Raw genomic sequence first — 16,393 nt, forward strand, 5'->3', positions numbered from 1 at the left:
AATTGCCAGTTGTGGTATAGCAGGGGGGAACTCTTAGGAACACACTGTTCTGAGTTAGAAGAGAAAAACGTTAGTTAACAAATAAAACTTTATATAATTATTATTAAATTAAATCAACACTTAGAGGTTTGTTAGTTTTTCTCCCCTAGTCACTTTCCGTCCACCGCACACTTAGGTGTATTTATAACAGACTCCAGAAGGTAATTGCAAAAGAAAAGTAAAACCTTTTTAATACATCAAATATACGGAATTTTAATCTTTTAAAGCGATACATTGTCTATTATTTTAAATACATGACGTCATCCTTGCTTCTGCCCCTTCTACAGGGTGGACTTAAAAATTAAAAAATAGTCCAGTGTTCCTTTTAAAGAACAAAAATAAGGCAAATGGAGGTTTTTGGAATCGTTGTTGGGTTTCCTTTCTTCCAGAATAAGTACAAAAAAATACCAATTCTCTTTCTGCGATGGCATACATCTTAAAAAATAAATGCAATTTGAAATTCGAGTGGACAAATTGCAAGTTAAGTGGTAAAGGGGTTTTCTGTTTGTTTGATTTTGATTTTTAAAAAGAGACATGCATTTAGGGTTTTTTTTCCCCACCCACCCCCAATGAGACATTAAATAAGAAGGTACAATACAATCATAGCAATTTTAAAGTAACATTAAAGAGAAGACCTCTATTTTCGTTTTCGTTTTATTTATTTATATTCTACAACGGGTGTTTCCACTTTAATTTTTTTCTCTTTTTTTCTCCTTTAAACCTATCGAGCTGAAGTTATGTAATGCACTTTTATTGATTCATTGTCCCGCTTGAAGCTAACATAAATAAATACAGTGCCCATGGATCCAGTCCTCAAGATGAACACTATCTTTATATATATATAAAAAAGTCAAATTTCAATTTTCTGTTCTTTTGTGGGATTTTTTAAAAGAAAGTTTTGAAGGGTTGCTTTGTGTTCTTCTCCCCGTCTCTCCCCCGCCCAACGAGAACCGTTGCTTGAAATTCCTCGCGCCCCACCCCACACCCTTTCGACCACCAAAACAAAAACAAAAAAATTCAAAAGAAGCCCCCAAAAACTCACTGATATCCCAAAGCGGACGCTGTCGTCAGTCTTTGCCCATAGAGTGCGTAAGGGGAGTAATACGGTCCCGTGGCCGCCGGGACAGGCACGGGGGCTCCCGGGGTGGGCAAGGGGCTCTTTGAATAAGGGTGGTAGCGGCTGCTGAGTCCCAAGGCGTGGTGCGGGCTGCGCAAAGCCAGGGTGCCGGGGCTTCCGGGGGCAACGGTGGTGGGGATGTGCATGTGGCAAGCCATGGCCGCTGCCGCCGCGCTGGCTAAGGAGGTGGAGCTCGGGTAGCTGGACAGCAGCTTGTCCGTGCCCGGGAAGGCCGTGTGAGTCCGCAAGTGGCTGAGCAGCTCTTCCGAGGTGGCGAAGCGCTTGTCGCACGGTCCGTTGGCCGACACCCAGTTGCAGATGTGCGGCTGGGGGTCGTTGGGGAGCATGAAGCCGTAAGGGTACAAGGGGTGGCCGGCCAGCGAGGGCGGCGTGGCCCCGCTCAGCGACGAGTGCACCGTGTGCAGCGGGTGCGTCGGGTACATCAGCGGGTAGCCGGACTTGAGCGCCTGGTCGTGCGCGCACGAAGCGCTGGCGGCGCCGGCCAAGTGGCTGGCGCAGTGGTAGCTCAGGCAATAGGGGTCTCGGCACAGGCTGGCCGTCATCACCGACGGCGGGGACGCGCCGGCCAGCGGGCTGGAGCCCGCCGCTTTGCTGCAGCCCAGGCTACCGGCCAGCTGCAGGCTGCCCGACTTGGTGGGGTCGAGCGCCACGCCGTGCGGCAGGAACTGCGGCGGGTAGCCCGCGTACGCGCCAGCGAGAGAGCCCGGGTAGCTCATGCCGGCTGGCGGTAGCGGAAACACCGTCTGGCCGGGCTTGTAGGGAGACACCGGGGCCACCAGGCCCGAACTCAGCACCGCCGCGGCCGACGACGAGGATGTGACCGTGTTGCTGCCGCCGCAGGAGGACGAGTCCGACGACGCGGACGACGACGAGGAGGACGACGACGACGACGCCAGGAGGCCCTTGGCGCTCTCGTGGGCCGCTTGGCTCAGCTCCGCCGTAATCCCGCCACAGCCTGCGCCCAGCCGGCCGTGGCCCCCGGACGGCTCCGAGCCCGCCTTGGCGCCGCAGCCGTCGGAAGAGTCCTTCTTGTCCGCGTCGCCGGCCTTGCCGTCGGCGCCGGGAAGCAGGCCGGGCGAGCAGGCCGAGGCGCTGGACGTGGGGCTGCCTGTCCTTGGCGTGAACGGCTGGCAGGTGGCGCTCGGCACACGGAAGCCCGACTTCTCGTTGCCGCCGCCGCCGCCGCCGCCCGAGCCTCCCCCCGAGGCGGCTGCCGAGCCCCCGACGCCCGCCGACGCCTCTTTCTTGTCCGCGCCGGGCTTGGAGTAAGGCTTGAAGCTGGACTTGTCCTCTACGCCGATGTCGCTGAGCTTCAACGGGCCCGACTTGGAAGAGTCCTTGTCACTGCCGTTCGACGTGACAGACGAAAGCTTGGAGGACGGCGACGGGTCGGGCTTGCCGATCTGCGAGCAAGTCTGAGCCAGGAGAGCCAGCGGGCTCTTCTTCGCGTCTAACTGCAGAAGGCCAGGGGTGGGGGCGAGGGGAGAAAGAGGGAGAAACGCAAACGTTTAGTATGGGGGTCTTGCTGGGAGGTGGGGTGAGGGGAAAGAGATAAAAGGCGGAGTGCCAGTTTAAAGGAAACAAAAAAAGTTGCAAAAGTATCCGGAAGCCCCTGGCAATTACCGAGAGGCGCAATCACTTTTTCTGGGCTTACACATGCATGCTTTCTTTGTTTTATCAAGGCAAATTACTTTATAATTGCATAGTACTTATGGCAATACTTTTGCATTTTTTAAAAATGTAAAAGTCTTCGGCGTCTTTATGAGGAAGCAGACTCGCTTTCAGGCTGGTCACCCGGGAGTAACTTTGCCTCCCGCTTCCCCACAGTCCTTCCCCCAACGCTGCAACCCCCTCCCCGCGCCGTTGTTGGTAAGAAGTCAAGCTTTTTCGCTCTCCCCAAGCAACGCTTGTCCAGCTGAGTGGATCCCTCAGTGATACTATTTATAAACAGATCCCAAGTCCAAGAGATTCAAGCCGTTTCGGTGAAATAGCCAAGAAATCCTACTCCTTCCGTACATTCTGCTTTCCACCCGCTTCCCTTTGCCGCCGCCCCACTGCAGTGCTCCTCAGTATCACCCCACAACGTTATCATCCCGAAGATCTGATCTGCTTCCCTTGCAATTCTCCTCCCAACCTACAAGTCACGCCAGCATGTCTTGTTTTTTCCCCCTTTTTTCTCTCTCTCACACACACAAAATGATCGGTAAACTGTTCCTTTCAAACTGCAGCGCGTTGTGAACCAGCGAAATGCTCGCTAGATCTACATTACAGACCCTTTTTGCTCCAATGATAAGGCACATGAAATGAAGCGGGGAGACCAGGGCGGTTGGGGGGGGCGATGAGACAGGACCCGAGAGTGGGCGCGACTCTGCATTACATTGCACGCTCCGCTGGGGGAAAAGTGGAGCCCAATAATTGCAGCAGAATCCCCTTTATGGCGGAGACCACCAAACCAATGGGCACATAACCATTACGAGGGTTGTTTAAATTTGCAAACCTCTCAGAACTGGGGAGGACTTTTCTAGGAGCATGCAACCTCCATTAAACACGAAGCGGGGCTTACTTCCGAGTAAACGCGCGCAGAATTCCGCTGCCCGGACGTGGGGGAAGCCCGCGGTTGGGGTGGGGGCTGGGCTGGTACGACGGCTGGAAATCGAAAAGCGCCTTTTTACAAAGGATTCCCGTCCGGGAAGGTGGTCAGTCTCTCGCGGTGCTCCCCCCCCCCCTCTCTCTCTCTCTCACACACACACACGCTCACTCAACACAGACACCCGTCCGCCCAAGATCGCGGCGCCCTTACCTCGATGGGGCTGACTGGGGTGGAAGGCAAAGGCTGAAGGTATTCGGGGTGCAAAATGTGTCCAGTCCGTGCCGTAAGCATTTTCAGGACTTTGATGGGGAGCCGGTTCGCCTGGCGCAAAGGGTCCGAGGGTGGGACAGAGTGGAAGAAAGGTTTGCTGCTGTTGCTGCTGCTGCTGCTGCAGTTGCCGCCGCTGGTAGAAATCCCAGTGTGTCCGCTTTGCCAGGGAAGATCAGAGCCGGAGCTGCTGCTGTTGCTGTTGCTGCTTCCGAGATCTCTCGCGCCTCCTCCTCCCGCCGCCGCCGCCGCTGCTCCACCACCACCTCCTCCTCCTCCTCCGTGCTGACTACTTCTTACGGCAGAAAGCAAGGGGGATGTAATCATGACCCAAAGCCTCGCATGAAAACTGGCGGGGTGGGGGGGCGCCCGGCGCGCGGATCAGGAGCCCCAGCAGGGCGTCTGCTTCCAATCTCTACGGGAAGGAGGGATCACACATAGATGCGCGCACTTTATTTAATTTAAAAAATAATAATGGAAGACTCGTCCAAAATAATAATAATAATAATAATAATATTTTTTTAAAGAAAGTCCTTTGATGGAGGGGTGCGTGAGAATTCAAAACGGAAGAATGCTACAAAACAGAAATAATCCTCGTGTGTGTTTTTTTGTTGCTGCTGCTGCTGCTGCTGACGACGAGGGTGGAGAGGTATGGGGGGGAAATCTGGAGCTCTGCTTCCCCCTGTCTGTCCCAGTCCCTCTTCTTTCCCTGGGCTGCTTGGCTGGCTGGCTGGCTGGCTGCGGGCTCTTCCCCGGCCGGCCGCCTCCTTTTTTTCCTCCGCCTCCCTGTTCAGCTGCGATGCGAGCCGCTGCCCATCCAGCGTCGGATCTGGCAGAGGAACTCACTTCAAAAGCAGCTGAATTAGTCGGAGATTAAAGCCTTTGCCGCCTTCCAATCAAATGGGACCCCGAGGTGATTGGAGGGTCAAGGGGATGTGACGTCACCTTCCCTCTTCAGGGGCTTTTCCACCACTCGCCCCCCCCCCGCGATCGCTTTTCTTTGGCTTTTTTTTCTAATGGTCTCTTTCTTCCTTCCTCCCCTTCGCCTTCCCCGCCTCTCTTGTTTTTGCTCCTGAGGACAGGATGGATGGGCATCAATTTTGTGTTTCACGTAAGCCACTCGCTATTGATTTTCTCACTCGCTCCCCTCCAGTATTTCCTCCGTACCGCGCTAGATCTTTTTTTTGGGGGGGGGGGGGAGGCTTGTAAATTCCTCTAGGAAAACGACAAGGTGGTCAAGTTCCCGAGGTAGGTTTGCGCAATTGCGCGCTTTGTGCGTTGCCTTAGAGGCCTCCGCCGTGCGCCCGCCTTCCCTAAAAAAAGGCAGGGAAATTATTCTTAGGGTCCCCCCCACTACCCACACCCCACACTGATCCCCTCTTATTAATGACGGCGCACTCTCCTTGGCCCCCTTCTTCCGCACACCGAAAATTATTTCGTGGGTTTCTTTCCCTTTTCTAAATCATTGCCCATCGCGCAGCATTTTTGTTCTTTTTCTGGAGCGCGAAACTAAAGAACTAATAGGCTTCTTGCCTCCTGAAGTACGAGTCAAAAACCGCCCAATCGGGTCTTCGGTGACTCTTGGAGGCTCTGGACGGAGATTGGGAGAGGCGCGCGTCACATGCTCGCAACACTCCGCCCTGCCTTAAGCCGCTCTCGTCTCCCTTTCTCCCCGCTTTTTTGGGGTGGGGAGCCTCCCTCCCTCCTTCCCTCTCTCTCTCTCTCTTCCCCTTCATCAGTTGTCAATGCTCCCCAACCGCAATCAATCAGTTATTTGTCAGCCCCTGTCAATCCTCCCTTGATTTATGTCAGGTTTTGTTGCTGATTACAAGCCTAGTGCGACTTGAAGGAAGGAAGAGAGGGAGAGGGGAGCAAGGAGAGACAGGCAGACAGGCAGACGAGCTCCCTGGAAAAAAAGAGCCATTCAATTTAAAGAGTAAATCGCTCTCCGAGTAAATGCAATTTGTATGCCAACAAAACAAGGAGCGACTCTCACTTCTCTTTTGGCGGACGCACCTTGGGGAGAAAGAGCCGAGTGACCGGGCAGATTTTTTTTTTTCCCCACGGCGATCGCTGCGTCACTATTGTTGTTGTTGTTGTTATTTCATATTTTCACTTGACTAATCAAGATTGCAACCCTGGGACTCAGTCCCCTTGAACTCAGGGGCACTTACCTCCTAGTAAACACGAACAGGATGAGGCCGTCACGTTGCAGAGGCAATCCACTCGCCCTGGCGCGAGTCCCCTTTGAAGTCCCTACTGGACTCCGTGGGGCTTACTTTGGAGTAAGCGCGCTCGCGAAACGACTTCGGCCCCGACCCGACGCGCTCTTACTTGGGTGTAAGCCTTGCGGAACTGTGCAAGGTTTACTTCCGAGTAAACGTACCGAGCTCAGGTTGTTGAGAGGTGACTTTGACTGACCCTGGTGGCGCGGGAGGGAGGGAGATGCGAGTTGGTGCCGGATTTGGAGGCGGAGAGAGAGAGAGAGAGAGAGAGAGAGAGAGAGAGAGAGAGAGAGAGAGAGAGGAGGCAGGCGCATTATTGAAATTTTATCGCCAATCCGTCTCTCAATCGGCTGGCACGGCGGAATGTTTAAAATGAGATTAAGATTGACATCTTGAGCAGCCCGCGGAATGCCAATACTGACAAGAGCTCGCAGGGAGAAGGAGAAGAAGACGAAGGGGCCAGGGGCGGGGGAGAAGAGGCGGAAAGGCCCGGGATCAAAGGCTCGGCGGAGGCGATTCATTGCAGCCTTCGAAGTATTTGTCCACAATTACTGGATTCACCACTCTCACACACACCCCGCCAACTCACCCCTCGCGTTTTGCCCCCGCGCTGCCCTATTGATCTACCACGTGGTTCCGTGAGCGGTGTGTGTATCTCGACACTTTGTTCGCACCAAGACGATTTCTTAAAACAGAAATAATAACCGGCGCGGGTCCGGTGGGGAAGTTCTCCTGCGGCAAAAAACAACAACACCCTAGCGAAACAAATGGCCACGAGCCGTTCATTTGCAACAGAGTCCAACCAGCGCGATCCCCGCGCGCGCTTACTTCGGAGTAAAACGTTAGTCTGGCTGGGCTGCAAAACCAGACGTTTGGGGAGACGTCAGTTGCGCGCTTGTAGGCAAAGCAAAGCTTCTTTCTTGGCCGTTTTACCCTCGGCTAGCTTTAAGGATGATGCCCAGGCGACTGAACATCAAGAGTCTTCAAAGATTCCGGGTCGACTATTTCCTAGTGCTTTTTTTCCAGTTTGCAGTAAAATCATAATAATAAAATAGCTACTCTCATTTTCTTCTCAAACTTCCTCATTTACCTTAAGCTGCCCTTCGAAGGAATAATGTAAATAAGTATGTATCTCCACAGGCCCCAAATAAAAAGATCGAAAGAGAAATGTGTCTCCTTTTGTTTCCGGATCTGCCCGGGTGGCCTTGCGCACATTGCAACGATAGGGAAAAAAGGTCAGTGGGAGATATAAAACACGTTTGACAAGGGAAGAACAAGGCAGGAGGGCTTTCAGGGGTCGCGGCCAATTTCTGAGCTGGAATCCTCCTTAGATCCAGAGGCCGAGGCCGGAAAGGCGCCCTTCCCTTAGCTCACTTGCCAGGGCGGGCTGGCAGCCAAGAAAGCAAGCTTGGAGTATTTTGGGGGAGGCATCAGGGATCCAGCGCCTTCACCCAGGAATGTTCCCCCTTTCTGATTTCTGTTCAGACTTGCCAGTCTTGTGTGTTTTCCTTTTGAAAATTGAAATAATAATAATAATAACAACAATAATACAGTGCATATCTTATTGTTGCTCAAGCTCTTCATATGCCTTGTCTCAACTACCGCTACAACAGCACTGACTTACTACTATTCCCAAAATTTCAGATGGGAGTGTGAGTGGCTTACCAAAGACCACCTATAGGATTCTGGACAAGGACCACTATGGAATCTAGGGCTATCCGCGTATACTTGGAAGTAAGCTGACTTTGTTCAACTGACTTGACTTCCAAATAAGTGTTCCTAAGATCTCAGGCTCCTTTGGGGCACAGGGAGTTCGTACTGGGAGCATGCTTTCAATGTGGCTTGCGCAGGAATTCCCAGGGAATTGCGCTCAGGATCCCCGCCTCCCCAGGTTTAAAAAGAAAACAACAATAACAACAACACGAGTATTTCCCCCTCTAGGTGTGTCCGGGAGTAAAATATTCCAGAACGACCTTCTTCGGACTCATTGTCCACTATATAAGGTATTGAAATCAGCAGTCTGATCTCTTGGGAGACGTAAAGTGCTGCAGGGAGGGTGAACTTACGGTAGATGCCTTTGAAAAGGATAGGCAGATATAATACAACATGATCTAGAAAAGCGTAAGGAGTCAGGGCAAAAGTCCATCACTTGCTCCCAAGGACACCCACCCTCCGTGGATATTTCCATTTGTGGATCGCGTGGAAATGCCTTGAAAATGAGTCCTAGGGGGTGTCCCCAGCCCCCACACGCCCTGTCCTTTCTTTTGTTGTCGAGACCAATTGATAAATGGATGGAGAGCAGTAAAATTGAGAAAGGAAGGGAAGAAAGGGAAGCAGAAAGCCCCGTCCAACCGCTTCTTCATGTGTGTTCATTTGCATTAAAGTGCTTGGAACAGCTGTTTTCCTTACAAAACCGGAGAGACTTCTATCTGTTTTCTCGTTGTTATTTGTCCGGCCTCCCAGGGTGAAAAGACTAAAAGATTAATTGTCTTAAGGTAGAGTTAGATGTGGGAAAGGCGTTTTTTTCTCCCCTCTCTCCTCCCCCTCGGGAGCTGGGAGTGGAGGTGGGGGTCGGGAAAAGGGGCCTTGTTACAGTTCTAAACCGGGGGAATCAAAGGTGATTCTCCGGACATGTGTAAAACAAGCGGCGTATTGACACGTGTGTGTGTGTGTGTGTGTGTGTGAGAGAGAGAGAGAGAGAGAGAGAGAGAGAGAGAGAGAGAGAGAGAATATCTGTAGGCTGCCTTGGATTTGTAAGGAGGACGATTCTCAGCTCCGCGAGGACAATTAATAACTTCAGAAGGGCAGAGAGCCTTTGATGTGCGATTTCAAACCACACCCCGGCCTGCAAAAGCCAGTTTGTTGCTGCTGCTGCTGTTGTTTTTTAAAAAAAGATTGGGTAAATAAATAAATAAATAAATAAAAATCAAAGAATAAGCTCCAGAAGGGTCAATCTCAGATCCTTAAATTCTTTCCTTAAATTCTGCTCCACCTCACAGGATCGCATCCAAGACCGGCTGCGAGACGGCTTTCAGAATTAATAAAAACAAAAACAAATAAAAAAAAGAATCCTAGAGCGCCAGTTCCCAAAACCACCACCGAAACACTGGCAAAAAAATGCTGACAAAAACTCAGATAGCCTGTTTGCTGTTTGGCAATTATTACTTGTACAGTCTTGCTCAAAGTTAATGTTTCTTTCGGTCGCTGTTGAAGTGGGGGCGTTTTGGGGTGGGGTTTTTTTTTTCGCGGGATGCTTTTTTTTTTTGTTCTCTCCCCCCCCCCCCAGTTTAAGAGTTGGGGGCAGCAGCTAAACCTTCGACAAAAGGGAAGGGGGGAGCTGCTATTCTTTTACGGGGGGGGGGGGGAGAAGAGTGAAGGGATTAATTAGCAAGTGCCAGTCCACACTTTCGTTTACCTACCAGCTATTGGCAAAGATGTCAAGTCGATTTTATTTGCACACAATGGAAATGATTTATTTTCACTGAAGAAGAAGGGGGGGCGGAGGGAGTGGGCTGGCAGATATTTGAGGAGGAGAAGGAGAGAGAGAGAGAGAGAGAGAGAGAGAGAGAGAGAGAGAGAGAGAGTGGGGCGGAGAGGAGGAGGAGGTGGTGGAAAAGTTTGAAAATGCCTTGAACTATTCACTGTCGAGATGGCTAATCAGTATTGAGGCTGGAGGGCAATCGGGCAGCTTTTCAATGCGGTTTTCCTTTCATCTCAAGCTGGATGGAGGCGCTCAATTAAAACCCTATCAGTTTGTAAGTAAATCAACGCCTATCAAAGTTGTCACATCAAACAAAACGATTATTATTGCGGCCCGCCTCCCCTATTAATCTCCTTCTAAAATAATCCGCTTGACAGGTCAGGCTGGTGAGCTGCAAAACCTGGCCAGGATCACCACCACCCAAAAAACAAAATAAGATATGTACCCCAGCCCAACCCGGACTGACTTCTGGTTTTTCCACCCTTCGGGAAAAGACAGCGCAAACCCTGCCTCCAATCTTGCTCTCTCCTATCTTGACACTTAAGTGTCAGGTTTTGTAGGCAGTCTTTGAGTAAAAGCTCGAATCACTGTAGACCAGCATCAAACCGGGCCTCTGCGTCTCTCTTATTTCCTAGACCTTTTTAAACCGAGAGGGAGAGGGGGAAAGGCGGCTGGTCTCACTGGAGTAGCCAGATGTAACAAACATTCCCTACCTGCTTGTGTTTAAAGGCGTTTATTATGCTTATGTCTCGCTTCTTCTCTATCGACCATCAAATATGCCCGCATTGCTGTGACTTTCACAAATGTTCTATACTCAGTACATGTGGAAATGCATAAATATATTGGCATGGTGGCGGGGGTGAGGTGGGGAGAGGGGAGGGAATAAAACTTCAGCATATCTGAGATCCGGGAAGAATGCAACACAGTACTACAGTAAGAGGAAGAAACTCCCCACCGAACGGGGGCGGGGGCGCGCGGGGGGGGGGGGGACGCGCAGGCAGACACACATGGAGCCACCGCAGCCTGGCCGTGCGTTCAAAAGAGAGCTGGATCACTCCTGCGCCGCCGCCGCCGCCTCTTTCTTTTGCTTTTCTGGTTTTTAAAGCGGCGCGCGTTGATCGCGAAATCATGTGGACAGCCGTCGTGCTAGATATGCAAACTAGTTTCTCTGAGGGACCAAAAAAAAAAAAGTGTAAAGGTTTACAGGGGCATTTAAAATGCACGTAGACGCAAAGACCTACAGGATAACATTGCACGATTTCCTCCCCCCCCCCCTTTATTTTTTAGAGACCTATCAGCTAGATAGTAATCAGCGTGCAAGGTAAATTGCATCCTCGGCTGTGGTCTTTTGAACCGAGCAACTGAGAACCACGTCTTTGGTTCCCCTCTTTCAAGGGCGCGTTCTTCGTTCCTGTCGAAATCTGTTCCAAGGTGGTTTGCTTAATCTCCTTTCGCTTTGTTTCCCGCGAGGTGGGGGTGGGGGTGGGGTGGAATCCGAAAGCCCCTTAGTAGCGCCGCTTAACAAAATGAAACTTTTCTGTTTAAAACCCTCTCGACGAGCTGCTTATTCAGCTAATATCCGTCCCTTTTCTTTGGTGGCCTGAGCGCGGGATTTATGCGCCAATGTTTTGGAAACCTTTCACTAATCGGACCCGGCTGTGCGTCTCCCACCCCAACAGCACTCTGTTCCTTTAGGCGCAGAACGTCATTTTGGGGAGATCTTGGGTTGCTACCTAAAAAAAAAAGCAGGCATCTTATTGACAGCAGGAGGAAAGTGAGTTCAGAGCTGTATGTGACGCCTCTCAGTTTGCTAACCCAAGTGGCGTTTAACGTTCGCACCAAAAATATTCGTCGGGAAGGCTGATTTGTAATTAAAGCATGCCCAACGCCTGCTCTCAGCTACACAAATGAAGATTTTCTGCCCAGAGAGTTGAAGCCAGGGAAGGCAAGGCAAGACTTATCGGTTTCAGGGAGCGTTTGAGCTAATGGCGCACATCTCTCCAAAGGAGCACTGTGTATTTTCCGCTCCAAGCCTAAGGGCAGAGTGAAGCAAAAGACGGCTAAACGCATATTTGGTTACAGAGAGAGGAGCATGTCCTACGATTATGCCGCACGCAAGGGAGATGATCTTGCAGATCCACATAAGGCGCACAATCTAGCGGGAATCTCTCCGGCGCAAGCCCCGCGGACATGAACGCGGGCTCCGCAGGGTGACGCGCTCCTTGCCCCGTTCCCGGTCAGGACCGCAGGATGGGATCAGAAGAACTGCGCCCTGGGCTGTGTGCCCTGGCCTCATGAATATGTTTGCTATGGAAACTCCGCAGTTCTCCCCGATGTTTGAAACTCGAGAGCCCGACAAGATACTTCCCCTTGGAAAAAAGTTGTTCTAAGGTTAAAATGCTAAATGAGGCATATTACTCAGGGAGCTGTTATACATATGCATACACATACGCACACATAAAAATTATTGCGCGCGTGTGAGGGTCCAAAACAGCTCCTTGATCTTATCTTGCGAAAATAATTTAGACTGGGGAATTTATCCAGTTTTGCAGTCCTCCTCCAAGATGATACATCTACCTGCTTGTCTCTCTCCTCAAACCCCAGATCCCGTGTGCTTTCATCGTGCACCCTAAAAATTAATTCCACCTAAAGTACATTTGTCACTTGTGACTGTACTTTAGTGACGTGCAGAATAATTTACATCCGCGTTCATCAGGACTGTCCCAGGAATGATGGATCATTTTGTTGAGTTGCAGTAAGGGGGGGTGGAATGGAAGGAGAGTGCGGAATGATCTATAATGATGTAATATATACATTAAAAGGGTGTCTGGATGATCAGAGTTTTGCTAAAAATGTAAAAGGGCTTTTTGATTGATAACAGGGGTTGCTGTTTTTCTGCAAGGGCTGTCACGGGCTGACACAATGCTTGAATTATTAGGGCAGAGAAGGGCAACCATAAATTTCCAGCGTCAGGCAAAAACTCTCTTTATTGTCTGTATGATGGATGGGCCTCCGTACTAGACACCAAATACTTCGTATCACCCTTAAATGGGAACACATTTTTCGCGGCCATAATTCATGTTTTTTAAATAGAAAGTTTGAAATGCTTGCCTATATTTCACGGGCCTGACATATTTATGAATCACTCCCTGCATGCAAATATAATTATTTAAAGCACCGAGGATGACATATGGGTTAGGAATGGACCAAATGCTGTTAGTGGAGTGACTTTCTTTTAATCCTCTAAATTGAATAGCCTGGCTAGGGGAAGAGAGGTGGGGAGCGGGAAGGGGAGAGGACTGGCTACCTGTCAATAAAGTCAAAGGTAAAGTTTTTGCTAATTTGGTCTCGGAGAGAGAATGAGATTCTGGCTTGATTAGGTAGATCTGACAAAAAGGAGACTTCTGAGCCAAGTTACTATTAGGTTAATGAAAGATACACTAATCTTTGTCCCAGATGCATTGCTTCCCTATATATATATATAAAAGGAAACCAGAACCAAGCTAAGCGATTGTTGCTTACAGGGTACATATGTTGTCCTGCAAAATGTAGGTTCCTAGTTTCGCCTCAACCTCTTGACCTACCAGGTGGGAAATATACAAAGACTCTCTCTTATAAATCGTAGTTAAAACACATCCGCTTTATTTATTTAGGTGCTTTATAAAAACGGGGAAGAAAGAAGAGGGTGAAAAAAGGTATATCGTCTGACGTGCAAGGGACAAACATCTCTACTTGCCCACGGTTGCTGCATTATGTGTTTGCAAACCAGTTCAGCGTTTCCCCCTCAATGTTGAGCAGCGTTTCATTTTACGCGCATCTGTTTATTTCCCCTCTGACGCCCACTTCCCTCATCCCTCCGCTTCAGGCAGATCTGCAGAGATCCAAGAGGGAGATCAGTTGGCCAGTCACATTTTAATAACATAAAATAAAAAAGATCTGAATCTTGCTAAATAGAAGACCTTGCATAAGGAGCTTTTCGGGAGTCTGAAGAGGGCCAGCGACTCCTCTCCCACCCCGCCACCTGGATTCCCAGCGCAGGCACCCCACCGCAACAAACGGAGCGAACAGCCGGAGCGCCGGAGCCACATCCCTTGCTCTGCAAAACACAGACGACAAGCGAGGCCCCAGCCACAAATCGTCCCCTAAGATCCTGCCGCTGCCGCGCCGTCCGTTGCCCCGCCACCCCCCACTCCTAGGCACCGATCTGACGTTACCTGCGCCTTCCTACCGCGCGTCTGTTTCCAAACACTGCTCTCCAAAGTGAACCAGGAGAATGTATATGCTTTCGTGGACATTCAGTTCTGATTTTTTTTTTTTTTGAGATGTTGGTGTTGCATTAAAAAAAAAATGTGGCTGGGAGGGTTTGCAAACGAATGGGAAGCGATTGAGTAGGCACAGGAGAAGTTTAGGAGACCCCAGCGCCCCACCCCAACACCGCCCCAGCCTTCTCTCCGCGCGGCGGAAAGGGACAACCGTGAAAGCGAAAGGCAGGCGAAGCTGGTCCGGAGAGGGGAGGGGGAGCCTAGAGGCGCAGCCGCCGCAGCAGTTGGCGACACTTCCGCCAAGGGTGGGGTTTCTTAGGGACGCCTTTCCCAGGTCCTATACACCGCCGGGTTACGTTTCTGCCTCCGCCAGAGCAATGGCTGGGAGGCTGCAGCTTCAGGAATGGAAATGGGCAGAATAAGGCGTTGCTAGAATGCACTGTAGCGCTTTAGACGAAAGGCGTAGGGTGTGTTTTGGAATAGCCTCCCGCTTCAGAGCCATCTCCGGCAGCCCTCCCTGCAAGTAGAAAAAGAGTACTGTGGGCACCACGCCAGGCCTTTGTCCTTCACTGGGGTGCCAACTTCAATAAAATATTTTTTTTGAGGGGGGAGGTAAGCCCCATCCTGCATAATGGATCACAAGATACGGCACATGCACACCATTTCAAAGGCAATGACAATGACAAAGGCAATGATTTAAGGGCTAATTTTTTTCCTGGCCATGTGGCCAGCATGACTAAGCCGCTTCTGGCAAAACCAGAGCAGTGCACAGAACCGCTGTTTACCTTTCTGCCGGAGCGGTACCTATTTATCTACTTGCACTGCATGCTTTCGAACTGCTAGGTTGGCAGGAGCTGGGACCGAACAACAGGAGTTCACCCGGCAACCATTTGATTGGCAAGCCCAAGCAGCACAGTGGTTTAACCCACAGCGCCACCCACGTCCCTAAACCGTTCATTACATTGTTGCTTTTTGTGTGTGTGTTTGGGGGGGGGGGTTCTTACCCCTGTAACGTTGCTGGATCAGAGCAAAAAAGTCCACCTAGTTCAGCATCCTGTTCACCAGGGGTCTCTTGGGAAGCCCTCAAGCAGAGATGTATTCTGTTTTTTTATATATATATAATTTTTATTATGTTTCCGATTTTAAGACAAAACAACATGCAAACATCAACAAACAAAAACAAACACACAGATATAATTTCATAACCTCATTTTCATAAGCCTTCTTTCTCGGACTTCCCCATACCTCACCCTTTTTGCATCCATATTTTACAATTTTTCAGCAACCCTTTACTCCAATTAATTAAAACTTATTATCTTTCTCAATTTCATCTTATTTCAACAGACAATTTCCGCTGCAATTCTGTATCTTCCTTTCCCTTGACATTTTAGCACTCATCAATATTGTAACAGTTCTTAAGATAAGCTTTAAACTTCTTCCAGTCTTCCTCCACCGTCTCTTTCTCTTGGTCACGGATTCTGCCAGTCATTTCTGCCAATCCCATAAAGTCAATCACTTTCGTCTGCCATTCTTCCAGTGTGGGGAGTTCTTGTGTCTTCCAATACTTTGCTAGAAGGATCCTTGCTGCTGTAGTGGCATACATAAAAAAAGTCCTATCCTTCCTTGACACCAATTGGCCGACCATGCCCAAGAGAAATGCCTCTGGTTTCTTGTGAAAGGTACATTTAAGTACCTTCTTAATTTCATTATAGATCATTTCCCAAAAGGCTTTAATCTTTGGGCAGGTCCACCAAAGGTGAAAGAAGGTACCTTCAGTCTCATTACATTTCCAGCATTTATTATTGGGCAGATGATAAATCTTCGCAAGCTTGACTGGGGTCATGTACCACCTATAAATCATTTTCATAATATTTTCTCTTAAGGCATTGCATGCCGTGAATTTGATACCGGTGGTCCATAACTGTTCCCAGTCAGCAAACATAATGTCATGACCAATGTCCTGTGCCCATTTAATCATGGCTGATTTAACTGTCTCATCTATTGTATTCCACTTCAGCAACAGATTATACATTCTTGATACATTCTTAGTATTGGGTTCTAACAATTCTGTTTCCAATTTCGATTTCTCCACCTGGAAGCCAATTTTCCTGTCTTGTTTAAAAGTTTCCATTATTTGGTAGTAATGAAGCCAATCTCGTACCTTGGGCTTTAATTTCTCAAAACTCTGTAGTTTAAACTCACCGCTTTCTTGTTCTAAAATTTCAGAATATTTTGGCCATTTAGATTCCATGTTAAGTTTCTTCACCTCCTTAGCCTCCATAGGTGATAACCACCTAGGAGTTTTATTTTCCAACAAATCCTTGTATCGAATCCAAACATTATATAATGCTTTCCTAACAATATGGTTTTTAAAACCCTTGTGAACTTTAA

General features: G+C 49.5%; 1 protein-coding gene across 1 annotated transcript; it reads right to left on the reverse strand.

The window, feature by feature from the left end:
- Window positions 1–204: 204 nt before the first annotated feature.
- On the reverse strand, window positions 205–7,052 carry ZNF503 (zinc finger protein 503). Its single transcript, XM_079977016.1, has 3 exons — window positions 6,209–7,052; window positions 3,978–4,449; window positions 205–2,631 (listed from the first exon to the last, which is right to left on the reverse strand). Exons 2-3 carry the CDS (start codon window positions 4,359–4,361, stop codon window positions 1,078–1,080), a joined length of 1,938 nt encoding a protein of 645 aa, XP_079833142.1. The 5' UTR covers window positions 4,362–4,449; window positions 6,209–7,052; the 3' UTR covers window positions 205–1,077.
- Window positions 7,053–16,393: the final 9,341 nt, after the last annotated feature.

Source organism: Podarcis cretensis (assembly GCF_951804945.1).
Source record: "Podarcis cretensis genome assembly, chromosome: 5".
NCBI lineage: Eukaryota > Metazoa > Chordata > Lepidosauria > Squamata > Lacertidae > Podarcis > Podarcis cretensis.